Source organism: Cuculus canorus, chromosome 7 (genome assembly GCF_017976375.1).
Source record: "Cuculus canorus isolate bCucCan1 chromosome 7, bCucCan1.pri, whole genome shotgun sequence".
In the NCBI taxonomy this organism is placed as follows: domain Eukaryota; kingdom Metazoa; phylum Chordata; class Aves; order Cuculiformes; family Cuculidae; genus Cuculus; species Cuculus canorus.
The window spans coordinates 27,807,043-27,831,796 of record NC_071407.1 but is presented as its reverse complement, the minus strand read 5'-3'; the positions used below and the strand labels follow the sequence as shown (position 1 = coordinate 27,831,796).

Below are 24,754 nucleotides of genomic sequence, written 5' to 3'. Positions count from 1 at the left end.
AAGTTTAAAATGTTGGGTTTAGAGAGTACTCTTTTTCACTAATTGAAATTAATGGCTGCTGCAGCCAAGCAGCAGAGCTCAAGGCTTGCGTTTGTCAGTGCTAGAGCATTGTGTGTTACAATAAACTTATGTTTGAGAAGGGGAACTCATGCAAAAGTTTTGCTGTGTGGATAGCTGGGAATCCTAGTGGCACTTTACAGAGTAGTTGGTAAGGTAGAGTATGAGGCTGTAGAGTGAGAGGGTTTTTTTCTCTCTGTTTGAGGTCACAGGATCCTGTAATGGTTTTAAATCTTGCTGCCAGACAAAATAGTAGTAATGTCTGTAGTGTGTAAGGGCAGTTGGAAGACCTTAAAGCTGTCTTCCTGGTTTTCACCAGACCGGCTCAACAGTAGGTAAAGGCGTGGTTCAGGTCTTAACTTGGGGAGAAAGAAGCAGCAGTGAATTGAACAGGCTTCAATCATGGGTAACACTGTGCCAGAATTATCCTCTCGGATGAGCACAGTGGACTTGTACCTGGTGTCATGCCAGTGTTACTATGCTGTTTGCCTGTGATTGGCCAGGTTGGAGGCAGTTTCTGCACCAGAAGATACTGACATATGCATAGAGATAGGTTGGACAGTGTCTTTATTCAAGGGTGGAGTAAGTTCACTGAGGGGAATTTAGAGATCTAAACAGCATCTCAAAGTGTAGGCTTTTAACTTCTTAACATTTCAGTCAGATAACTTCCTCTTGCCTGAGAAACATCTGGTTTGTTACATCAAAGATCCAGGAGGTTCAGGTTTTTCTTCCCCAAAATACCTCAGATCCATGCAAATACCTTCAGTTATTGGAGAGGATTAGTTAGTCTGCTGTTGCGTATATTTTAATTTCACAGGTGTTTTGGATTGCTTTTAAATTTCTACTTCCATTAAAGCATTGTATGCCTGGCATGAAAAACACAACCCTCGGGAGAAAGGGTGGTTAACAAGTTGTTTTCTTTGTTTGAAGAAGGAATATGTGGACCTGTGCATGCACGTCTATTTGTTCTCTTAGAGTAGAGGAGGGGCTGCAGAGAGTATCCTGACAAATGCAGACTGCTGAGGCTGTCATCTGTCCCTGGGTAAACTGATCCTATTGGGAAAGAGCAGAGGAAAACCCTGCCTTGCTCAGCCGCTCCAGTTCTGTGAAGGTGTTTGTAAGGCTGTAGAGTGTTTTGGTAGACATGCACTTGTATTGAAGAGGAAGAGGTGGTTGGTGGCAGGGGGTTTCCCCAATAAAGCTTTGTCCTGGGGCCACAGCAAAGGCCAACAAGCAAACTGACTGTAAGGACCGTAACTCCAGAGTGGACGTTCATGTATTTGCCTTCCAGTTTTTTTGGTGGAAGTAAAATGTTTCGATGTATTTCATTTTAACAGCAGGAAAGAAAAGTGTGAATTCAAACCCACAAGACCAGGAAGGAAGATTCCTAAATATACACCACCTCCACTTCCAACTAATAAGAAATGGTTTGGGACACCGATTGAAGAGATGAGAAGAATGCCTATTTGTGGGGCCCGTCTTCCTCATCTGCGACCCTCAGCCAATCACACAGTAACCGTCAGAGTACGATAATTCAGTGTATTACCTGAAATCGGCTTCCTTACTGCATTGTTCAAGAATATGAAATGCCAAATATTAGTCCTATAGTGCTAGCAGGTTGTGGAAAGCTTTGTCATTCCTTATGAGCAGACTGGGGCAACTGGTTTTCCTGAAAATTGACCTTTCTGAAGCACAGAATTAGGATACTAAGATCCAGAAGAAATGTAATTGGGGTCTAGTGCCCCTGGCTTGTTAGGGGCAAGTATTTTTCATTTGCATAGCTGTGTGTGTACTTCCTTGTCTGAGTTTTAAGCTCTGGGAATTGAAACAGATCTGCAAGTGAAATCTGTATTTCAACATTTTTGTGTTATATTCTTATTTTAATATAGTACTATTTTGAGTTCAAGATGTACAGAAGGCTTAAAATAGTAAAGATATGAAAAAGGCAAAGAATGACGGACTTGTAGCAATTTTACCACTGCATTTTAGATCAACTCTGATCTGTTTGCCTTTAATCCTTTGGAGTGGTATGCAGTCAAATTGTTGTTGAAATAAAACATATGACCAGAAAACTGTTGGGTGAGGGATAAATCCCAAATGAAAGAAAAGCACTTCTAAGTTTAAATGCAAGTTCTGAGAGAATCAGTGCTGCCAGAAAGCCGTATAGCAGATTAGGTCTTTAAGAACATCATGTTGTTTATTTTTACGTTTCTGGTATTCTGTGGAGTAAACATGTAATATTGCTGCATCTGTAATGATTTCTCATCCTCATGTCATTTGAATGTCATTTGTTACATTTGAAAGTGCATTTTGAAATTATTCTGATGAAATTTTGCAGATACTTAAATTCATAAATGAGGACATCTTTAGCTGATAACTGGGCATAAAATAATTGTGTATATTACCTCTATTTCAGTGTGTTTCGAGAGGTCAAATGATGAGGTGGTGGTGTTTTTACCAAGTATAACTGGAGAGTAGCAGATGGATTTTTTCTTAACTGAATGTCCATCGTGTTGTCAGTTTGTAGCTTTCTTCTTCCCGAGAACGGTGGCTGTAGATAAGACCCTTTTCTTAACTGTGTTTTTGCTTGCTTTTAATTTTTTTCCATTTAAAAACATGAAAGTAGAGTCTGAGCTTTTTTCCTCCCTCCTTCTGTGTTGCAGGTAGATCTTCTGAGAGAAGGAGAGGTGCCTAAACCTTTTCCAACTCACTACAAGGATTTATGGGACAACAAACATGTTAAAATGCCTTGTTCGGAACAAAATTTATACCCTGTAGAGGATGAGGTAAGAGGGAAGTGTTTACAGTCATGTAATCAAGTAAGTTTAGTTACATGTAGCTGAATTTTCAGTTCACTGCATTTGCTCTGCTTGCAAACTCTGTTTATGGAATTGGAAAATCAAGTAGATGAACACACCTGGCCTGATAAGCTGGATTCTGGGTTGTAAGGCAGAGCTGATGACTTTTTTTCCTAGTAATTATTTTACCTACACATTGCTTTGATGGTGTTTATATTTATATATCTGTATGGGGAATAAGCTCATTCTCCGTACAAGTTATCTAAATACATATGTATATGAAGGTTTTTTTGTTTTGTGAAGGAATTTGGGATGGCAACAGATGTGAGTGAATTTGTAACCGCATTCTGATTATTCTATCAGATATTGCCTATAGTGTTAAGTCCATCTGACTGCTGCTCTGCTAAAACAGAGGTGGAGAGATCAGAGTTGGCCCTGTGCGATTTACTGATCTGGTATTTCTTTTCACTGCTCGGGACTTACTTAAGCATACCTGCTGAAATACTTCAGACTGTGGTGAATCGAATTGGCAAGCATGTCCTGTAGTGAAGACACTACAGTGATTGTTGATAATTCAATCTGGGACAGAGAATTTTTATAGCCACCGGAAAAGGTTCTTAGTTTTTTAATTTCTCGTTTTTTACAGTTGCAACATAAATGAAATTAATTGATGTTTCCGAGGGAAAGTTTTGATGAGGTCTTTGTTGCCAGTGGAGCAAGATATCTCTGTATATAAATTACAAGTCTCTGTCCTTATGACATTTCTTATGAAAATACCACATTAAGACTTTCTGTTGAGGAATAATGTCATGGGATGGCTTGAGTTTGGGCTGGCACAAGAGTCAGCCACAGCAATAGGCTTTTATAATCTGTGCCGTTAATGTTCTGGATATTGCATTTTTATACGGTTAGTTCAGTTTCTATTTTTGAGTTGTGGATTTTATAAATTGTGCTCATGTTTTATCTGCAAAATCCAGTTTCTTCGTGAGGAATACTCTGAAGGTTATTTGTCCTTGGCATGAGGAAGAGTGCTACACATGTGAAAAAGCTCTATGAATTTTGTGATGCTTCCATTGAAAAGAATCTCTTCAGGAAGGAAAATGCAGTGGACTAAAAGTTGCTCAAAATATGTGATTTGTTTGTAAAAAAACTTGGCAGATAAAGCCAACTTTATTTTAAAAAATGTGTCCAGGAAGACAATTATGAGTAAATACATCTTTCTATTTTGAATAACTTAATCTGAATGTGGGGTTTTGTTTTAAAGAATGGAGACAGAACTGCTGGAAGTCGGTGGGAACTAATCCAAACTGCCTTACTGAACAAATTTACTTGTTCGCATGATTTGAAGGTAAGCTTGTCATTTTGAAATCAAGCTCACATACAAGTGTGTGTGTACATATATATAGACTGTATATATATATAAGGATGTTCAGGCTCTCCATACACTGTTAGTGATTCTGGCTCAGTACTATTTGCTTAATCACTTACAAAAGTAAATTAAAAAAAAACCTGTGCTTTTTAAGGGATTCCCTGCTGAATTAAGGGTCCTAGTTAATGAGTCTTAAGTTTTACCACTGAATTTATTAGGTATTATTAAAATAAATTGCCTTTTATAATCCACACAAAGCTCTTTGTCCAGCAGTATATGCTGGTTTGTGGCAAGTGTAGTGTGTGAGCTTTTACAGTAACCATCTGGGTCATACACAGGTGAGAGTTTGAAGGTATAACTGTTCACACCAGTGTACTCTAGTGAAATTGCAACAGTTCAAGTTGCTGACAAAAATGTGTACACTTTGGAGACTAGTGCTCTGTTGGTAACTCCTACAGTGTTCGTTGACTATTAATGAATCATGGTTTGGAGCAGCTTAGAATTGCTATGAAGGTTTCTTGTGAAGAATAAATTAGATTATACCTGAAAGGCAGTGAAGGAGAAAGGTGCACAAGCTGCAAAGAAACCTTAGACAAACAGTGTTTCCCAGCAGCTAATCAGAAACTCTTAGAATGGTTTGCGCTGGAAGAGACCTTAAAGATCATCCAGTTTCAACCCTCTTGCCATGGGCTGGGACACCTCCCACCAGATCAGGCAGCTCAAGGCCCCATCCAACCTGACCTTGAACACCTGCAGGGATGGGGAAGCCACAACTTCCCTGAGCAACCTGTGCCAGTGCCTCGCCACCCTCATCATGAAGAATTTCTTTCTAATGGCTAATCTAAATCTTCCGCTTTCCAATTTAAAGCCATTCCCAATCATCCTTTCACTATATGCCCTTGTAAAAAGTCCCTCTCCAGCTTTCCTATAGCCTCTTCAAGTACTGGAAGGCTGCTATAAGTATCTTCAGAGCCTTCTCTTCTCCAGGCTTCTCAGCCTATCCTCGTGGGAGGTGCTCTAACCCTGGGATCATCTTTCTGATCTTCTCTGGATCTGTTCCAACAGTTCCATATCCTTCTTATGTTGAGGATTCCAGAACTGGATGCCAGGGCTCTAAGTGGAGGTCTCATGAGAAAGGAGTAGAAGGTCAGAATCCCCTCCCTTAACTTGCTGCTCACACTGATGTACCCCAGGATACGCTCGGCCTTCTGGGCTGTGGGTGCACATTGCAGGCTCACGTTGAGCTTCTCATCAATCAGCACCCCCAAGTCCTTCTCCGCAGGGCTGCTCTCAATGACGTTGTCCTCCAGCCTGTGATGAAAACAGGTAGTAGTTGTTGTAAAGGGCCTATTTGATTTTGTTGTGCTTCTGATTCTCTAAGTACCTGAACTGGTGAAACTGCTGCTGCATCGCTGAGGGACACGTTTTTTTGGTATTTTGGTATTTTTAAAGAGAGCAAGTGCCGTTTGGAGAATGTTTATGTTGCGTGTTGTGGGCAGATCCAGGCACTTCTTGTCTTTGTGCTAGGAGAAAAAACATGTAGACTAAAGCTGAAATACAGGATTTAATACCGTGGAGTTGTGCCGTATTAATAGTGTTAGGATTTTGGTGGGCTCTGTGACTGGTTTTAGCCACTAGATGGTACTGTTCCTTCAAAAGAGGACATTTCATAAAGTGTTTTTTCTTCAGTTAATAAGTATCTCTAAGCTTTATTTTGTTGTGCTCTCTCCATAGGAGGCTATCCTGAGGTACAATGTTGCTTATTCCAAGAAATGGGACTTCACCGCTCTCACGGACTTCTGTGAGAAGGTAAACGAAGTTGATTTAAAATAGGAAGAAAAGTAAAGTATAAGTGACTACTTTGTCTCGTCTCCATGCTTTTGGCTTTATTTCCCTTTTCAAGAGTAAAGGCTTTGCAGTTGTCATCTGAGTGGACAGTTATTTGGCTGGTGATTTCAGCTGAAATGGGAATTATAATTGTTAGTTTTAAATCTTAAGCAGGTAATTTAGGTGCTTCAGTAACACCTGAGGTTGCTGAAGTTAAGGTGAGGTGAGAAACACCTTTTCTGTTTTATGCAAACCAGATTTCTTAGAAAGTTGTATTAATATTGCCATCGTAATGGTTTATTGTTTTAAACAGTGTTGATCTTTTCCTTTTTTGAACACCTTGCATGTTGTATTACAATGGTGTTTGTATAGACAGTGCCTTACTAGTCTAGCAGTAAAATGTTATTATGTGCTGAGATGATGAATTTGAACTGTAGAGTCTTGGAAAGATTGGGTTGTTTTCTAATGACTTCATGTTACCTTCCTGGAAGAGGACAGAAAAGAAAAATGAGTAGTAGGTGACAAATGCATGTTGGGTGATTATTAATGCACCTCCTGACTGATGATCAGATACTGCTAATTAAAGCTACATGGGAGATTAGATGAGTTACAATGGAAATTGCTGTATTTGTCTTCCACCAGCTCAGAAGCGCTGTTAAAACACGTGCTTCTTTTCTTGGGAGGGGCTTGCTAAGCTGTGTTAAGGTTCAGTGGAAGCTAAATTTGAATTGAAGTTAATTTTGTTAGTTGTGTTTAAAATAGATGTCTGCTTAATTCCCGTGATCAGAGGAGCTGTTCTTCCTATCATTTGTTTCCATTGTGTGCAGGGACTGCTCTTCTACAGAATGAGTTTTGTTTTGCATGCAACATAGTAGTGTTATTACTGAGAGAAGATAGCTATTGCAATACCAGTGGTATTGTATTTGGTAGCCATGAGAGCTACTGTTTTTGCCCGTCTTGCCAATTGAGTGCTCCCCCTCTCATCTGTGGGGCAGATGTCTCTTTTTCAGGCTATCATGACTGAGGCCTCTTTGCTTCTGTTCCTTCTTGTATCAGTTGAAATTAACTTGGCCTGTTGAGATGTTCCCTCTCTAAATAATATGTATTTTCTTTATTGGAATGTTTTAAAGTATAAGCACTGACTCGGGAATGTACCAGGTTAGCATCATATTCCTACAAACACAAGTGATCTTGTCACAATGTGTCACTATCGTGCATATGGATGTTGAGAAACCCTTCAGATTAGATTCAGAGATTGTTGGCCAGTAATTAAGTAACATCAGCTGCCCTCAGAGAAGAGAGGAACAACAGGGAAATAAACTGTGTATTGAACATCAGTCTTTCACTGATGGTGAAAAGGCAATATCTGTCACCTGGGAATGATGATTTATGTGTGAGGTTCCCAGCTGAAGGGAGGAGAGCTGTTTCAAAACACTGGTTTTAGAGTAAGGTGAAGGACGAGCAGCAGTGCATTAAATAAGGAGCAGACAAGCACTCTAAGACAGTGGCTCCTTGTAGAGCACAAAAGCGAGATCTTACCCTGCCTTTGTTTATTGAATGTATTGAGTTCACTGAACAGGACATATGAAGGAGGTACATCTTGTAGAGAAATGTTTTAAATCTTTTCTATTATTATGGGATGTGCAAACTTCTTTCTTTAAATTAACAAGGCATTTGCTTTCAAAGACTTGGCAGTCTGATTAAGTGAGCAGCTGTTGAGTGAAAAGTTGAGATCCTCTGTGAAAATGACGTAACTATACCAGCTATAGGGAAGTGTGGCTTTTGGAGTTACTGTATCCAGGAGTTAATCGTTAAGGGCTTAGCATTGCCTTGCGTACCTTCCCATTTTTCTTGTGGTTTAGAGGGAACAGGAGAACTGTTTCAGGTGACATTGGCTAAGCAAAAGTTGAGAGGGTTGGTTGAAAGGAAAGCTGCCTTGAGTAATCAGCTCAAAGTGAGGGGCTGCAGCTCAGCAGAGGGAGAAAGTCACAAATATATATTAAAAGAAAAAGATTAAAACAGCATTGATGAGCCTCGAATATCTATTGATATTCTTGGGCACTACTGACTTTCGGTGCATTCTTAACCGAGAGTTCTGTGGTCTGATGTAGAAGGAAGCTGAGTCCGCAAATCTCGTGGTGTCTGGTTGAATAATTTGAGACCAGTTTATTCAGATGTTACTTCAATAGGTCTGTGCTTGGTAAATCATAAAGTACCATTTGTTATTTTATCTTCTGATTCTGGTCACGCCTCACCTTATCTATTAATCTATTAAATGCTTTCATATCAGTCTTGTGTTGTGTTTCCTATTTTAGGTGTTTCCTTCCAAGTTACACAGTCAAAAGAGGCGTTGTTAAATCCTACTTGAAAGCGATTTTCTTATAGCAACAATAGTTACCTGTTTCTTGGTCTTAAGTTTATTTTCTTTAAAGATTAGAACACTTTCAGTTTTATTAATGAATAGGAAATAAATATGTCTATGAGCCAGGGTTCTTCCAGACCACCACACCAACGATTGCATAGGCTGCCCAGTCCTATTGTTCGTTCAAGGTGTTGTCAGAAGGGGGAGCCCTCACATTATTTTCAGTATTCCTTTTGATGCCAGTAAGTGTGTGGAAGTAAAATTCCTGTTTGTACAGGAAAGTAAATTTGGAGGCTTGGAGGTTTTTTGTGTCTTTCAAAAAGTTGATAGCACCCATCAGTAATGTGTATAAAGCTCTTGGTGGCTTATTTGTAAGATGTCTGATAGTTTTGTTGTCCTCTACAGAATTTCCATGCTGTTGTATTGATTTGTTTTACCATCTGTTTGTTAATATTGGCGAAGAGGCCTAGTTATTACTTAATTTATGAAAATTATTAGCACTAACATTTTTCTTTTTACTTGCAAAGTTCCTGTCACTTGGAAGTCATCCTTCCATCTCTTTCTCCAGAACTTACCTGAAAGCCAGACAGGAAAGAGTAAACAACAAGCAGAAAAGGAAATGTGAGCAAACTGCTGTGGATGGAGCTATTTACAGACCCGCAGTGTGTTGTAGACCTTTATTTGCATGAATGATGATAGGTTGGGAATTTATTACATGCTTTTGACCAAGAGTGCTATGCACCCTAGGAGTTTTTATTTACCTTCCTTGTAGATTTGCCCTTCCACTTCCAGGAAGAACTAAATTCTTTTCCCTTTTCCCGAGTACATGAAATAAGAAGTCTAACTGAGGTCATTCAAGGCTTATGTCTTGAAACAACCTGTAATCTGTTTGAAGGGAAAAGTAGGGCTTTATCATTTAAGACAGTCACACAGTCTGCTGTTTTAGATTGGACCTGCTTCTTCTGGACATGCTTTGCTTTTATTCTGTTACTTTAAAGTCTCTTAGAGTTTAAGCATAAGTTTTGTTAATGTCATTCCATGAACTCTTTCTCTCCTTGCTTGCATCTGTCATGTTCTTTCAGGAACAGAGGAGTGTTTAAATCTGAAAACGACATGATATTGTATAAGCAGTGCATAAGTTTCTTTAAAGGTGATCCTCCTTTTAAATTCAGTTTTAGTTGCATAGCATGCAAGAACTTAAGTAAGCAGGATGCATATTGTGAAGCTTCAGGAATCTTCGTGGTATCGAACCTCTGTCATCATTAAGACCTGAGCTATTTTGAGGTGAACCAGTTGGAGAGCTGTCTCGCAGCTTGTTTTTGTCCTGTACAGCAGAGCTGTATTGACTGAGTTATTTGGTCCTATCTAATGCTTGTGAGAATTAGCAGCAACCCTTCTGTCTTACTTATTTTTTCAATAGGTTTGTTATTAACTTAAGATGGACACTTAAAGTGGCAGATGGGGGCTCTGTAGACAATGAAACAATAGAGGGTGCTTTTATTTCTTATGTGCTTTAATTTCAGTAATTTTTGACACTCCACTGAAACCCACAGAGGAACTATAGCATTGACAACATTTTAGTGTCAAAAAGCGAAGGAATAATGCTCATATGCTTTTAAATTCTTACTTACAAGTTATCTAAGTTATGGGATTTCCTGATACACTTCAGAAAAAGGAAACAAATCAGATCTAGTAATTTGATTTTTAGCCACTCTTGCTGCTTTTTCATATGTGACAAGGAGAAAGAGGGACTTGTGTTATGTATGCAGGACTGTTAGCATTTGTGTTTAAAAAGTTAGCTTGTGAAATAATGTCTCTATGCTGTTCAGTGCTGAAAAGGAATAAATCCAGTACTTAGGAGTGTCAGTAAAAGGCAAACTGTAATCTCTGATGATTACTCACATATTGGAAACTGCAAATAGTTTAGGCATAAGTTTTATCTCTTAAGAATCATAGACCAAAGGCTGGAGTTTAGGTAAATTTGTGTTGCATGGACAGTGATTGTCTATGAGCTTCTGAGTCGCTTGGAGAATGGATCGCAATATGTCTTGCAGATGTTTACGTTGTATCAAGAAATATTTTTTATGTTTGTCTGGGCTCTTTGAGCTTTGATCATCTTGATGAAAAGTTTGTGTGTGAAATGGAGAAGGTAGGATGAGAGGAGTCGGGAATGATGTTAAGGTAATGCTCTCTATATGAGGAACGTCTGAATAAGCCAGGACCATTCCACTGTTTTATCTTCGTTGAGAGGGAGGTGAGAAATGGTTGTAGCAGTGGGGTCCAAAATGAATGTAGGAGATGGTGAAGAGAAAATCACTCTTCATTCTCCTGGTGCAATGGTTAAGGGACACCAGATGAGCGTTCCTAGCAGGTAAGGGTTTCAAAACTAGGCGAAGGTTGTTATTTATTTCGATGCTGAATTAGAGGTTGTGGAGCTCCCTATCAATGGATGTAGGGGATGTTACGACTTTCCATCAGATATTGAAGGGATTTGGAGAAATCAGTGGTAGAAAGATCCATTGACATCTCCGTGGATACTGTGGTGGACTGTGGGAATTTCTGAAATGGATTACTCGGAGTAAAGAGTGTTGTGAGGAAGCGTTGCTGATTACTTTTTTGATGTTAGGCTTTTCTAGGCGTCTTTTGTTGATGGGCTTTCACAAACTTTTGTCTGTTTTTACATTCTTCTGACTTTGCCGGGTTGAGATTGAGAGGCAGAAATGGCCTTGTCATAGGGTCCTGTTGTGGCTTAGTACCAGGATGAGCTGTTGCTGGCAGGAGGGCGTGGGGGTCTGTGCACCAACCTCTCTCAGGATGACAATATGATAAAGATAATTGAAACTTTAAATTAACCTCACTTGAAGGCACTTACGCCTTTTAAAACTTGTTTTTCTAGGCTCTCTGTGAAGAACTTTAAACCCTTGGTGCCTACTTGATGCAAGTAGGAAGACTTAAAGGGGATACGCTCTCAGTATCTTTAGTCTCTCGTTCTCCACTGTGTAATAATCAGCTTCCAACTGTTAGGTTTGGATTTTAGTGTAAGAAAAAGCACTTGTGGGTCTGCAGTGTCTGTTTATGGATGTCTTGTGATCTTTTTTTGTCTTTTGGGAAAGCTGTTTGAAGCCAATTTATTTAATGGCCACGATCTGCATATTTGTTGTTGATTCCCATAGAAATTTAGCATTCAGAAATTTTTTTTATTATGAAAGAGGCTATATAGCTTTTACATTTGGATTTTTCTATGAGGTTGAAAGAAACATGATTGTTCTCTTCCAAAAGACTAGTCTTTTCTCCTGTCTATACTTAATTGCAGAGAAGAACATTCAGCATGAAGGAAAAGGAAGAACATACCAGACCACTTTATCTGTGCTTCTTTTTCTCCTTTTCCAGTCAAGCGTGAGTTCACTGGTTTTAGCCTCAAAACTGGCTGATAGCAGGGGGTTTTTTTATGGCACAAATCTCAGCTTATCCTAAAATCTAATGAAAAGCTACAACAAGAAAACAAGGTCAGTTATTGAGCTGAAGGAATATATTGCTATTTTTCTTCACCCTTTAGTGTACTTTTATACAAAATAGAAAGTGGGCTATTTAAAATGTTTGTGTTACAATTACAGCTGTAATTAGCTTTGTAACACGGTTAGGAAAGACTCGTTTCTCCCTGCTTCTTAGTATTAAAATGTGTGTAATGATTGCATGTCAGGGTGCTAAATGCTTTTAGAAGTCCAGAACAGTCAGAATGTGAGGATTCATTCCCATCTGCTTTTATATGCAAGTATCTACCTGTAAATTTCTACAACCTCACTTAATACCTTTTTCAAATTTTCTGTAAATGCCATTTAGAAATGCATAATTACATTAATATTCAATATGCAAGACAAATATGTAAATAAATTCTATTCTCAATACAACATTTTCCTTTTTCACTATCACACATCCATATTACAGATGTTTTGCTCTTCCAAAAGTCTGGTTTCCTTTCCTTGAAAAATTGAAGTTAATTATCGTGCTAGAAGTGATTTTTTTTTTCATCTGCACAAATCCTTACGACTTAATTTTGACCTAGCTATATTCATATGGATATCTACACACACTTCCTAACGTATCACTTTTTTCCTACTGGTGGTGTTATGCAGAGATTCTAGAATATAGGAGGTGATTTGTAAAGCGAGGAGCGGTGGACAATGTTACAATGAGCCTTGTTTCTGTCAGTCAACACTTTGCGCTTAGGAATAATTAAAATAAATAGAAGAAAACTGTTACATTTCACTGAAAAACTGAACAAATGCGTGTTAATTGAATTGCTGAATTGTGATGTAAACCTAGTAAAACCTGGGACAGTACCTACAGAATGTGCTTAGCATGTTTGGTTTGTTTTTTTTTTTTTGCCAAATCGTAGTTTTTCATCTGAATCTGTGTTCCTACATAGGATAGAAGCACATTTGGCCTGAACTTGGTACTTTTGGAAAGTGCGTCAGGTGTCAATAACAGGGAAAAGATGAGGCATGATGAATCTTTGAGTACTGAGCAAAAAAATCAGATGTGCAAATATTGGCAGTTTGCCTGCACTAAGAATGATTGGTTGCATTTTGAGATCACTGAGCTGATTTGGATGAAATTAAGAATTGTCTCATCAATTAAATACTCCAATTGTAAACTTTTAAAACACAGAACCACACAGGTTTTTTTTGTGTGTGTTCCTTTATGACCTTAGTTTAATAACCTTTAAAATTTGGAAATTACCTGGACAAATATGGAAATTATAGTTCTGGGGTTTTTTATAATTATTTCCTTTTTTCATTTTAAAAAAAGGATTATGATAGCAACATCTGGACATGATGCGACTGAGGTATAGGCCAGTGGGATTATGGTTGAACTCTGCATTTTCACTTATTTGAAAGAGAGCAGTTGCTGTTTAAGAGCAGTTGCTACTGTTGATACTTGCATATCTTGAGAGATTCCTATGTTCTAACAAGGTTTTCTTTACCCGACTCGTATCTCCCAGAAGGTCTTATGAACGATGTCAGTCTTTCCTGTATGTTTTATTGTTTGAATGACCTGCTTGAAAATATGATTGCTGTAATCAGTGATACTGGAACAGAAGGAATTTTAAAGCACCAAATTGTTCTGGTGACTGGGTTTTTGATAAATCATTTTATACTTGTCTGGACAGTACAAACAGAAGCGAGCATTGCACAGAGATGGCAGCACTACAAGTGTAGGCTTTTAAGCAAGAAGCAAAATGTCCCAAGGCTGAAAATAGCCTATCCATTGCTTCTTGCAGGGTTTCATTTTAGTCCGGATGTGTTCAAACAATATGCATTACATCAGGTTACCTTTTAGAAATCTGAACTGAAAAGGCCTTTTGAGTGTGCCATGAAGGGTTTTCTTTTCACAGTGGCAGAAAGGAATTTGCCCCCATATTGAACAAAATGTGAGCTTTTCTGGGGTAAGGGGGATATGCATCTTGTGCACATTGAAAACATTTGAAGCTGGGCATTGTAGAGGACAAATCACATTGAGTACTGAATTACAGGCTTATCCTTAGTTTTCTGTACTTTCTCAGCAAAGCAGCTGAGTATGTCTTAAGTGGTGTTTTGTAAGCACGCTCGAAAGGACTGTTGAATCAGATTGTTGACTCAGAGTTAACAGGGAAGAGATATCTACACGTACCAGAGGTAGGGCTGTTAATTATATTGTCTTAAGTGCTTATGGGTACTTCGTGCTTTGAGCCCATGTAAAGATGCATCCTGAGGATCTCTTCCATAGTTTTTCACTGTATTGAGAATGTTCCTGTTTTAAAAAAAAAAAAAACAACAAACCAGCCAGTAGATAGAAATGTTCTGGTTTTAAAAGCTTTCTTCTGATATTTGCGTTTTTGTTTGGGGGACAGGGGGCTGATGAACAGATTTCTTTGCTTCCATTAGATTATGTGTAAATCCTCATTTATCTGTGCTCACCTATCTATCCCAAATGCTTGGGAGAAGCTCCTTTTGGTTGTGGCTTTCTTGGCTGCTTTGGGCCTTTACGATTTTTTTTTTTTTTAAGGGCTGGAGCAGTAACAATAAAAAAACTTGACGGTCAAAGCTTTCAAGAGAAACATTGTCTGAGAAAAAGTATGTGTGAAGCAGGGAAGCAAGAAAGAGGCACTGCCATTGTTGAGATGACTGTGAAGGCATAAATGAAGTGTATTGTATCTAGATTATCTTTTTTTCTTTTTTTTTTTTTCCTCCTGCTTTTTCGTCTGAAAACCTGAATTTGTTTATATTGCTTCCTTGTGGAGTTATTTACCCGTTGCCATGCATTCTTCAAAGAGCAGGTTTGTGAAGGTGGCAGAGTGTGTACCCTGGAGATGGCCTGAGGGTCTTATTTGCCCACTATGATCTTAATTACTTGATATCTTTCTCAAGATATTGGCTGGAGTCTAACGTTGACAATCAAGAAAAAAATAGCCTGAAGTTTCAAAAACAGTATTTTACTTTTCTTCTCAGGACTTTGCTGCTGTTTTGGAAATGGTTGTGATGCTTCTGTTCATAGAATTGCTTTGCTGGGGCATACAGATAGTCTGTTAGTGGCCTGTAGAGAATCAGGACTGAGATTCCACTCATTGGTAATAAAAATTATTGAGGCTATTGAGTGCCTCAGGAATACTAGCTGGCTTCTAAAACCATTAGCAGGAGATGGAAAAACAAATACACATATTTCTCTCGTATTTTATTTAGAATGTGGAAAAGCTGAGAGTAAAGCCCCAGTTGTTAGGGATGATACACCTGAGAGATCATTCCAAGGTTGGATTGGCAGAAGACGTGAATGAGCCTTCAGGGGGGAAAAGAATTAAACAAAAATGAATTAACCTCTGCCGTGTAAGCTGTCGTCTTTTTTCCTTTTGAAGTGTCAGTTTGTGGTTTTGATAAATGTCAGAAGCATTCTTCTTCTCAAATAAGATTCTTCTCTGCATAATCCAGAGTTAGGGTTTTTGGTTTTTTTCCTTCTTCCCTCTCAATATTGCTTTGTCCTTTCTTTGGTTTCTAATCAGACGAGTGCTCAAGAAATGGGATAGATTTGACAGCTAAGTGTGTTTCCTACTGAATTAGCGTTGTAAGGGAGATAAAGGAGGCAGATGAGAGTATTCTTTCCAGCAATTTTGGGAGTTCATTAACTTAATAAAATGGGAACTAAAATCCTCCGCCTCCTGCCCTGCTTTGCATTTCAATCCTGTTTATATTATTTTATATGATGGAAGAGAGTCTGTTTTATATGCACATAACCTGTTAGTGGGCTGCAGCCTTGTGTCTCTGTCTGCGTATCAGGTATGTGGACGGTTGTGGCACAGTATGTTTAAATAGAAGTCATCTCTTTCCTGTCCAGAAGGGAAGGCTTGTAGAGTATGACTTAGACACTCATATTCAGAGTATGACTTTGTTTTTTGAGGAGTGTAGTAACTTAAATATATTAGTTCTCAAAGTCACCCGGTAAGAACATATTCAGGCTTTTGGTTTTTAGTTTTTCCAGCTGTATCTGTTCTATAATATTTAAAAACACTTAATACTGGGAGTAGGGGTAGAAATGGAGTACAGGTTGGCAATGTGAGGTTGGTTTACTTTTGGGTAAAGGACTTAAATGTCACGGACAGTGGCCTGGTGGTTTTATGGGCACTGAGGAGTTCCAGTCATGGATGCAGACTCCACCATGTTTAAGTGTTACACAAACAGAATAAAACAAGCATGTGACTTGAATGAGTAAATAACTACAGGCTGCTCTGGAAGGAAGAGAAAATGAAGACCACGTTGCTCAGAGCAGTAAAGGATCAGCCACATGTTGTGATTATTTAAGCACACTCAAGCTTTTCTGTAAATGTCATCTCAAAGGGAAGTCTTAGCTGGAGTGGAGTAGTGAGAGAGATGCTTCAGGATGCCTGGCAGGTTCTTCTGTGGAATCAACTTCTAAGAGTGGGAAATGAAAATTGTTAACATTACCCAAAACTGTACAAGAACCAATATCTCATAGAATAGTGCAAGAGCACAACTGAACTTTTTTGAGAGATCTGATCTCATTTGACAGGGGAATAGGAGCCTTTGGAAGGGACATGCAGTCTATACATTGAATGAAAAACTCAGCATTTTAAATGCTTATGGATAGAACATAACTGTTAACAGCCTGAATTTCTTTTTAAGCCTTCAAACACGAGTTCCTGTTGTCCTTGTTCCCCAAATATATCTTTCACTTTTTTTTTTGGTGCCCTCACCAAAATTGCAAAATTACAAAAAGTGGATCAAATATTTTTCAGGAGACCGTTCTGAGTTGTCTTAGACTTTGTGGCATGTGTTCTACCTGCATATTGTGGGTAACACTGCGTACATCTTTCTCTTTATGAGAATGTGAGTAGTATTGCTTTGTTCACATATGTATCTTATTTTCTTTGAATTGCAGGCTTGAGGGAGGCTTAGTAATGACGTTATGTCTAAGTAGATGTCTGTAGTAGAGCTATAGATGCCCTTATTTGCTACACCTCTATTTGCAAACAGGTTTTTCAGCCATTTATCATGTGGATCTTAATGCCCCATAGAACATACAGAGATATTTTTCATTTGAGACAAGTTGAAGATAGCGAGAGAAGGAAAAAAAAACAAATTATTCCTGGAATTAGGAGAATGAACTTGCTGAGAATAGAGTACATGGAAGTTTGTCTGATTAGTTAGGAGGGGTTGCCACCTCTGACCACCATGTGATATCTTGCATTAAAACAAATTGGAAGCCTGTTTGGGGAAAGTTTGGTACAGTAACTGATGGCATTGAGCACTTAAGGACTGAAACAAAGTGATTTTATGAAAGTGGATGAGGTATCAAGGCAGCTGGAAAGGAAGAAGGTCAAATTCCATTAGAGAAGAGACAAAGTCCAAAGGGAGTGTTCTGGTATTCCTCTTCATCCTTAAGGTGTGGTTCTGTTGATCCTTGTCCTGCCACAGAAGTTAATACAGGGAAATAAACCCAAACAGATTGAAGGCATTAAGGCACCGCTGTCTTAGTGTGCCAGTTGCCTGTTGGTGTGATCGCTCTACCGCCCTCTGTGATAGATAGAGCCATCCAAATTTGTGTTCTCTACGTGCAGTTTGTCTGGTTTGATGAGCTGTCAGGTTTAGATTTAAACTCTCTACCATCACTATCGCCCTGTGCTACCTCCGATCCTTCCTATTAGGACTGTCAGGCATACTCATCCGTTACGTTTTGGAGGACTGTTTTATAGTGACAAGAGGCCATTACTTACGGTCACGTTTAGTCAGCCTCTGTGCTGCAACATCAAAGTTTGTTTTGCAAAACTGCGGTGCAGGTTTGGTTGAGAGCTCTTCCTTCTGCTCCAGCTCACTGAACCATTTGCATCTTATGAATTGCAGCCCTAAGTCATGTTCATTTAATCAGTTGTTCCAACCCAAATACTGATGAAATCGCCAAGTGGTTTCTTTGGCAAAAGGCGAGTCATGCTTTACAGCTCTGGTTCCATATACTTTTCCTTTGGGATATAACCCTTGCTTTTGTTTCATCCCTGTGTAATTTTTTGCATGATTGAAGGACTATGAATAAAATCAACAATATATTTTTGTTTTTATTTCAAATCCTGAGGGAGGCTGCAAAGGGCATGGATGCATAATAAGGAAAGGAGGAACTGATCAAGTGTTTAAGAACAAAATGTATTTTGATGTGTTTTCCTCTATCAAAAACTGTTGACAACTGTTACATATTTTAAAACTCTTTAAGTTATAAAAGAAATGTTATTTAATGATGGCAATCCAGTTCTTTGTCTTTGCGTAGCTGTGGCCCTAAAAGAGATTTTACAGAGTTAAAAGCATGTTACTGAATCGATACAGATGTTCCTGTGATAGGAGTTTTGCTTCAAAGTGAGGTGCTTGTTTTAACAGCTTCATATGAACTACAATATTGCTGCTCTTTCAGTGAGAAAAGTTGCCGCTGGTATGTGCCTTCCTAGTCCATTCACTGGCTCTGTTTCAGCTAACTCCCACCCTGAACAATGTCTAATGACACGTGACTTTTTGCTAGGCTGTTCAACTTATTAATGCAGAAGAGGACTATCCCTGTCCTCCCCCAAGTAATTTTCCTGTGGCATTGGGAAGCTGAAGGGTCTCTAGAAATTATCAGATAAGCATAGGAAGTGGTGAAATGTGGTGGGTGGGTATGTTTGGGGAGATAGAATGACACATCCCTCTTTCAGCAGCAACTAAGAAGTAAAATAGGTAATGTGGCTCTAGGCATGCTGGATTTTACATCAGTACAATTCACTGCATCCTGAAGCGTTTCCTTCTCAATAAATCTTCATTCAGTTCTGTGACTGGTTACTCTCTGTGCTGTTGCCAGGTTCTCCCAGGCTGGCATTTGCATCATGGGATGTCTGTCAGATGGAGCTGTGGTGTCAGCACTCCACATACTGGAATTCTTTTACTTTACATGATGGAGTGTTCTTTTTTGCTGCTTTTAAAGTCTGGGAAAACTGTCAGAGAGAAAACTAGGTTCCATGGTGCGCTGAGCGTGGCTGACAATATGCAGTGACAGTGCTCTACAGTGCTGCAACTGTGGCAGCTTGCTGGTTTAGCAGTCAAAAGAGGATGAGGCCTAAGGAGCCAGGGGTTCGCAGATGTTCCTTTTGATAGAAACCTCATAGGAATGTTACCTGTGCAAGAAGAGTCCATGGGCAGAAAGGGGGAGTTATGATTACATGCATGTGGCTGTGACTCAGGTTGCTTGGGGCTTTTAGAAACCCAGAGCAGGGAAGGATATATATTTCTGGCCTCCTGCCACTGTTCAGTAGTGGGTTATAACCTCAAGATATGAATGGGAAGCACAGGACTGAGTAGTTCCCCAAGGAGTCGGGGTTTTTTTGTTTGTTTGTTTTTAGGGAGAAGAGTTTTGTTTGTTTGTTTTCTTGGTTGTTTTCCTAATAAAACCAACACCTGCAGTTGAACAGCAGAGCTGTTCTGTGTGATTATGTCACTTTGCGGAAGAAACAAGCGGCGTTTGAGCTTGGAAACGATGGATGTATTCCCTGAAATATTTAGGAGATCTTTGCCTAAGCAGGGGACTATTCCAACCAGGGATGCTTAGGATGCTAGGTAGCTTGATCAGAGAGTGACACAGCGTTTCTTGGTAAGGTCTGTGAACTTTAGCACTTGCAACAATCATTGGTTTAAAGTTATGGGGTCCCTTTAAATGACTTCACTTGTGAATGTGTGGTAAGATTTTCACGGTACCCAATATTTCATCACAAAACCGTCACCACCTTGTGTCTTATTTACATGTAAGAATAATCAGCTTGAAGTGCAATGAGAGCACTTCTCGGCATTAACACGTCCAAGTTTTGAGGTTCGTGTTAGTGGAGGCCTAGTAAATGTGTAGTCATGTGTAGGAATAATGTAGAGAGGAGAGCATGTTCTGGTAAAACATTAGGAAGGCAAGGAGAAGGCAAAGTAGTATTTCAGAGTTTAAGTGAACTTTGCAGTTGTGCATTTTGCTGCTGTTTTGGGAAGAGATTGTCTCACAGTATTATTATATTTGTTTTCAAAGGAGCATAAAGAAAAGGTTGAAATCTTGACAGCTGTGACAGAGTCCAGTGCCGTAATGTGTCACCAGATAAGTGATACTGTATAGTCTGTGGCAGTCAGCAAAGCATAGCAGCCACTATTTATGTGTCAACTTTAAAAGAGAGGAAGTGTTACCCAAAGGGGAGAGAATATCAGAATCTGACAGCCTGGTAGACGTCTGAGGTTAAATGTCATTCTTTGAATAGGTTTAGCTCACATATTCATTTTGTGTACTGTGATCCGAAATTCCAGCCTTTGAATGCTCATTTTGTTACTTTATGGCACTTAAAAACATTGAGCAAAGTCTCCTGCTAGAGTAGATGGTGTTAAAGGTTAGGGCATAATTGTCAGTATCTGACTTCTACTGTGTAAATGTATAGGTGCACATGCAGCCAACAACAGGAGAGAGAGGTGCATCTTGTTAATTCCCTTAACATTAAAAAGTTGACTTTCACTAATGATTTGTGTAGTACTTGGATTCCTCCTCTATTATATTGAATGACTTTCGTGTTTCCTAGGCTTGCTGTTCTTTTAAAGGTTTGTTCCGTTTGTAACTTTAAATTAAAACCTAGTTTGCATCACTGCACAGGAAGATAGAGAATGCGCTGTTCTCTTGTTGGTCTCCAGGCTGTTTGTGTGGCAGAATGTGAGACTGTTGAGGGTACAGCATGCTTTTATGCCACTCTGCGTATGGCAGCTGCGCTGCTTTATGTTGCTTTTCTTGTCACAGCCTCCTGTTCATGTGTCTGTCCTAGCTTTTCTTAGAAGACCATTGCCCAACATAAAGTACCTTTTACACCCTTTCAAAATAGGTGTATGGGACATGAATAGTGTGGGGAGGGGTGTGTGTGTGCATCTAAACCCATGATGCTGAGCTCAGAACTGGTTGTTGCAACTTATAAGAGAGATCCTGGACTTGAACTACTTTGGCTTGCTACACTTCGGCAGCCAAACGTGCCAACAGTGGGCCACACAGTGTCAGAGAGGGAATTTAGAGTAGGACAAGAAGGGTTTGATGTGCTAAAGCTTTGAGAAGCCTTGTGAAACAGTGGTGTGCCTGGTTATTTTGAGTATTGTAAACGCTGGTCTCTCCTTTACGGGAAGAAAGTTAGAGTAAGTAGAGAGGGGCAACTGAAATAGTTGTAGGCTCAGCTGTCTTACAAGAAGAGACTGAAAAGTTTGCAACTCCAGCATGTGGGACCAGGCAGGCCGTACCCTCTAATGTGATGTAATCTAACGGCTGTTGTTCTCAGGGGGTTGTGATGGGGATGGACAGCAGATGGTGGCCACACTTGCATGCTCTTCTTACAGAGAAGACGACTTTGGCTGCTGCTTGGGGCCACTGATTGGACCCAACAGTGCATTCCAGGTGTCTTTGACGGGAGAACATCAGAGGTACTTGTCTTGGACTGTGACCTGGATATGGAAGTGAAGTAAATTATTCCAGTACTTATGTAGCCAGGTAGTGATTTTTGTCAGTTGAATCTTGTTCCTTGCTTTGGAAAGAGTAAAAAAATAACTTATTCAAGATTCCTTTCCCTATAGGGCATTTGATGATGTGTTTTCTCAACTTCTGAGAGTTGTTTCTGTATTTCAGTTCGCTTAAGGTAACTGAAAGGTAAAGGCAAGGCAAGGTAAAAAGGGTAGTGAGGTACAACCATGAAAAAAGCAGCAGACTTGCACAGAGCTAATAGAACCTATTTTTTTTCTCTTGCATCTTTTGGATGAATCTTCTTTTTACAGTTTTTGTACAGTTGCTGTTCCTAAGGCGTTTTTTCCTTTCTTGACTCTCCCCTTTCTTTCTTTTTCACAGGTTCTTGAAGATGCAGAGGCTCAACATTTGTTCCAGTCCATTCTTCCCGATATGGTCAAGCTGGCTCTCTGTCTCCCTAGTATCTGCACCCAGGTAAGCAAACACAGCTTGCTGAGTGCTTCGTGGCCGCTTCTCTGCAAATTGTAGCTAATGGCTAAGGTCAAAGCATCAGGGTCATGTTATTTTCTTTATAAAAGCTGTTGTTCTGTGTTTGATGCAGCTGAGGCCTAGGGAGCGGAAACAACAATGCACATCCACAATGATATAATAGAATGTAACAAAAATATATCTCACTATCATATTTTGAGCCTAATCTTCACTAACACTTTCCTTGCTGTCTGCTGGACTTGCTTCTTACTTTTCTTAAATGAAATGACCACAAAACCTTTCAGGTTTGAAAATCACACTTATAAGCTTAAATACTTCAATAATCTTAAAACATCTAACTTTTTATTTGGAGTTTTTTTAATCCTAGAAGGTACTATTTCTTCACCATGAGGGTGGTGAGGCATTGGCACAGGTTGCCCAGGGAGGTTGTGGCTGCCCCATCCCTGGAGGTGTTCAAGGTTGGGTTGGATGAGGCCTTGGGCAGCCTGATCCAGTGGGATGTCCCTGCCCATGGCAGGGGGGTTGGAACTAGATGATATTTAAGGTCCCTTCCAACCCAAACTATACTACGATACTAATTTCATAAAGACTTCATTTACTTGGAAGCGTATTTTACTCTACTTAGAACATCATGTTACTTGACCGCATAGAGTCCTTAACTCATAATTGTTGTGGGAATCAGTTCTGTAGGTTGTAAAGCTGATAAAAGCGAATAGGACTGATCAGATAAGTGAGGAAGTGTGATAAGCCACACCTAACAATTTGTAAGCTTCTTGATACAATTTTCTGATTTGACTTTAGTTGAATGGGAGCAGGGAGAATCTCTCCCGACTTTGTGATGCTGCAGAGGTCCTGCAGCAGATACACGATTTCAAACACTGTTTTGAGAATGCTGTGAAGTTTCTGAACACAAAGACTTGGAAGTACATGTAGCAATGCCTTTTATAGAGGTGTCATACTGTTAGGCAGTCTAAATTGTGAAGAATTGTGTCAGACTCATTTTTTTAGTTGGATATAAAGGTAAATTTGTTCCAATCTAACATGCTGTCCAAAATATACTATTTTTATAGGCTTGTAGAACTTACTAGAGAGAGCTGGGAAGCTTTTTTCCCCTTCTAGCTGTGATGACTTCGGCTGTCATAATACAGCTGGTTAATTAAATAGAAGACAGAATGAGATTCACTGAAGGTAACTGGAGTAGTTGTAAGACTGAAGGGAAACTTGTTTGCTTTGTGGAGCCGGGGTTGTCTACTTAGCAGTCTAAATTAGTACCAAATTCTGTATTCACAGCTAAAAAGATTAAAATGTAGTTCTCGTCTCTCCTGGAGCAAGGCTAGTTGGATGGTATTGGAAAAGGAGGCGAAAGCTGTTCTCTTTCTCCTGTCCAGTAGGTTTATCATAATCATTGCTATATTCCTTAGCAGTCAGAATGATATCCTGACCCCTGTATTATCCCATAATTGAGAATAAAAGATGCTGCAAACATAGCGGGTGAAAATTCTAAAGCAGGAAGCTAAAACTTGATAAAATGGAAGATGTAGAACAATTCAGGGTTTATTTGGTGTCCCGTCAGCTTTTGTTCTCTTTATATTAAAGAAGGCCTGTCTAGAGCCAAATAAAACCCCAAACTGAAGGCCAAAGTGACACTGAGCTTTCTGTTCGCTCTGATTATGGAAGAATGGATAACCATGCACTTTCTGCAAATATTTATTTATAAGTGTAATTTCTTCAAGTAGGATGGAAAAAATTCAAAAGCAGTCATAGAGCATGGTCTGTAGAGCGACTTTCACCTTTCTTTGTAAGGTACAAAGCGTGGTTATTGTATCTGAAAGCACTCCTGAGGAGTTTCTTAACTAAACACCTGGTGAAAGTGGGGATTTACTTCAGTTTTTAAGACTGCCCAGGAATTGCAACATCCCATCTATTTGCTTTTCCCCTCTTCTTCCCTGTGGTTTTGTTTGATAAGTTGTGTTTCCTTGGTCTTTCTTTTCATTACTGATTAGAAATCTGCAGTTTGTCAAGCAAGCTTTTTCCAAATCATCTTGAATAAACTGTTCTTGACTTTAATGTTTCTGCTGATTAAAGGGTTCACCGATGGCCTAAATTACTCTTGCTCTAATTTAACAAATGTAATTTTGTGCTCCTGTTTTTTCTTTCAAAATGGGTAAGCTAATTTTTCTCTCTGTTCTCCCTCTGCCCCTCCCTCTCCCTCACTTCTTTTGTTGGTAGCCAATACCTCTGCTGAAACAAAAGATGAATCACTCCATCACAATGTCACAGGAACAGATTGCAAGTTTCCTGGCCAATGCTTTCTTCTGTACTTTTCCACGTCGCAATGCGAAGATGAAGTCTGAGTATTCTAGTTATCCAGACATTAACTTCAACAGGTATGGCACTCCGGAGTAAATGGAGCTGATAACTCTTCAAGGAAAATGTTATTCTTGTCATTTAGGGGAGAAACTCATTTCTTTCACATTTCTGTCACTGATTCCAGTAGTTTCCTTTCTGTCTTTTGTTTTTACTTCTAAGGGACAAGAAAGCTGTGCAACTGTGTAGGAAAGGATGTTGAGTGCAGGAAGATATGCCTAATATTCTATATTTTCTTTTTTTCATGCATGCACATGCACAGACACACTTTTGCTCTAGCGTAATTAAGGTGATACAATTCCCTCTCTCCTCATAAGCCATTCGTCTGTGAATGGCATATTTCAATTGTGCTTCAAATGTGCTCTGTGCATTTAAATTAAAGGTCAGTGTTTTCCCCAGCCACGTTTCTGCTGTCTCCTTTGTGTCAGCAGTGGCGATCTGCACGTTAAGTCAGATCAATAAGACTTG

The 24,754-nt window shown here is 39.4% G+C and overlaps 1 protein-coding gene across 2 annotated transcripts in view; it reads left to right on the top strand.

Annotated features, from left to right (window-relative positions):
- The window catches only part of PARG (poly(ADP-ribose) glycohydrolase), a 69,726-nt gene that overhangs the window by 6,781 nt on the left and 38,191 nt on the right, over positions 1-24,754 (top strand). The window contains exons 4-9 of one of the 2 annotated variants that reach the window (XM_054071871.1): positions 1,398-1,581; positions 2,721-2,843; positions 4,120-4,203; positions 5,959-6,033; positions 21,812-21,904; positions 24,149-24,306. In XM_054071871.1, coding sequence (XP_053927846.1) covers positions 1,398-1,581; positions 2,721-2,843; positions 4,120-4,203; positions 5,959-6,033; positions 21,812-21,904; positions 24,149-24,306 — 717 coding nt within the window. Of the gene's footprint in view, positions 1-1,394; positions 1,582-2,720; positions 2,844-4,119; positions 4,204-5,958; positions 6,034-21,811; positions 21,905-24,148; positions 24,307-24,754 lie in introns of both variants that reach the window. The other variant, XM_054071870.1, reaches the window with a different exon arrangement.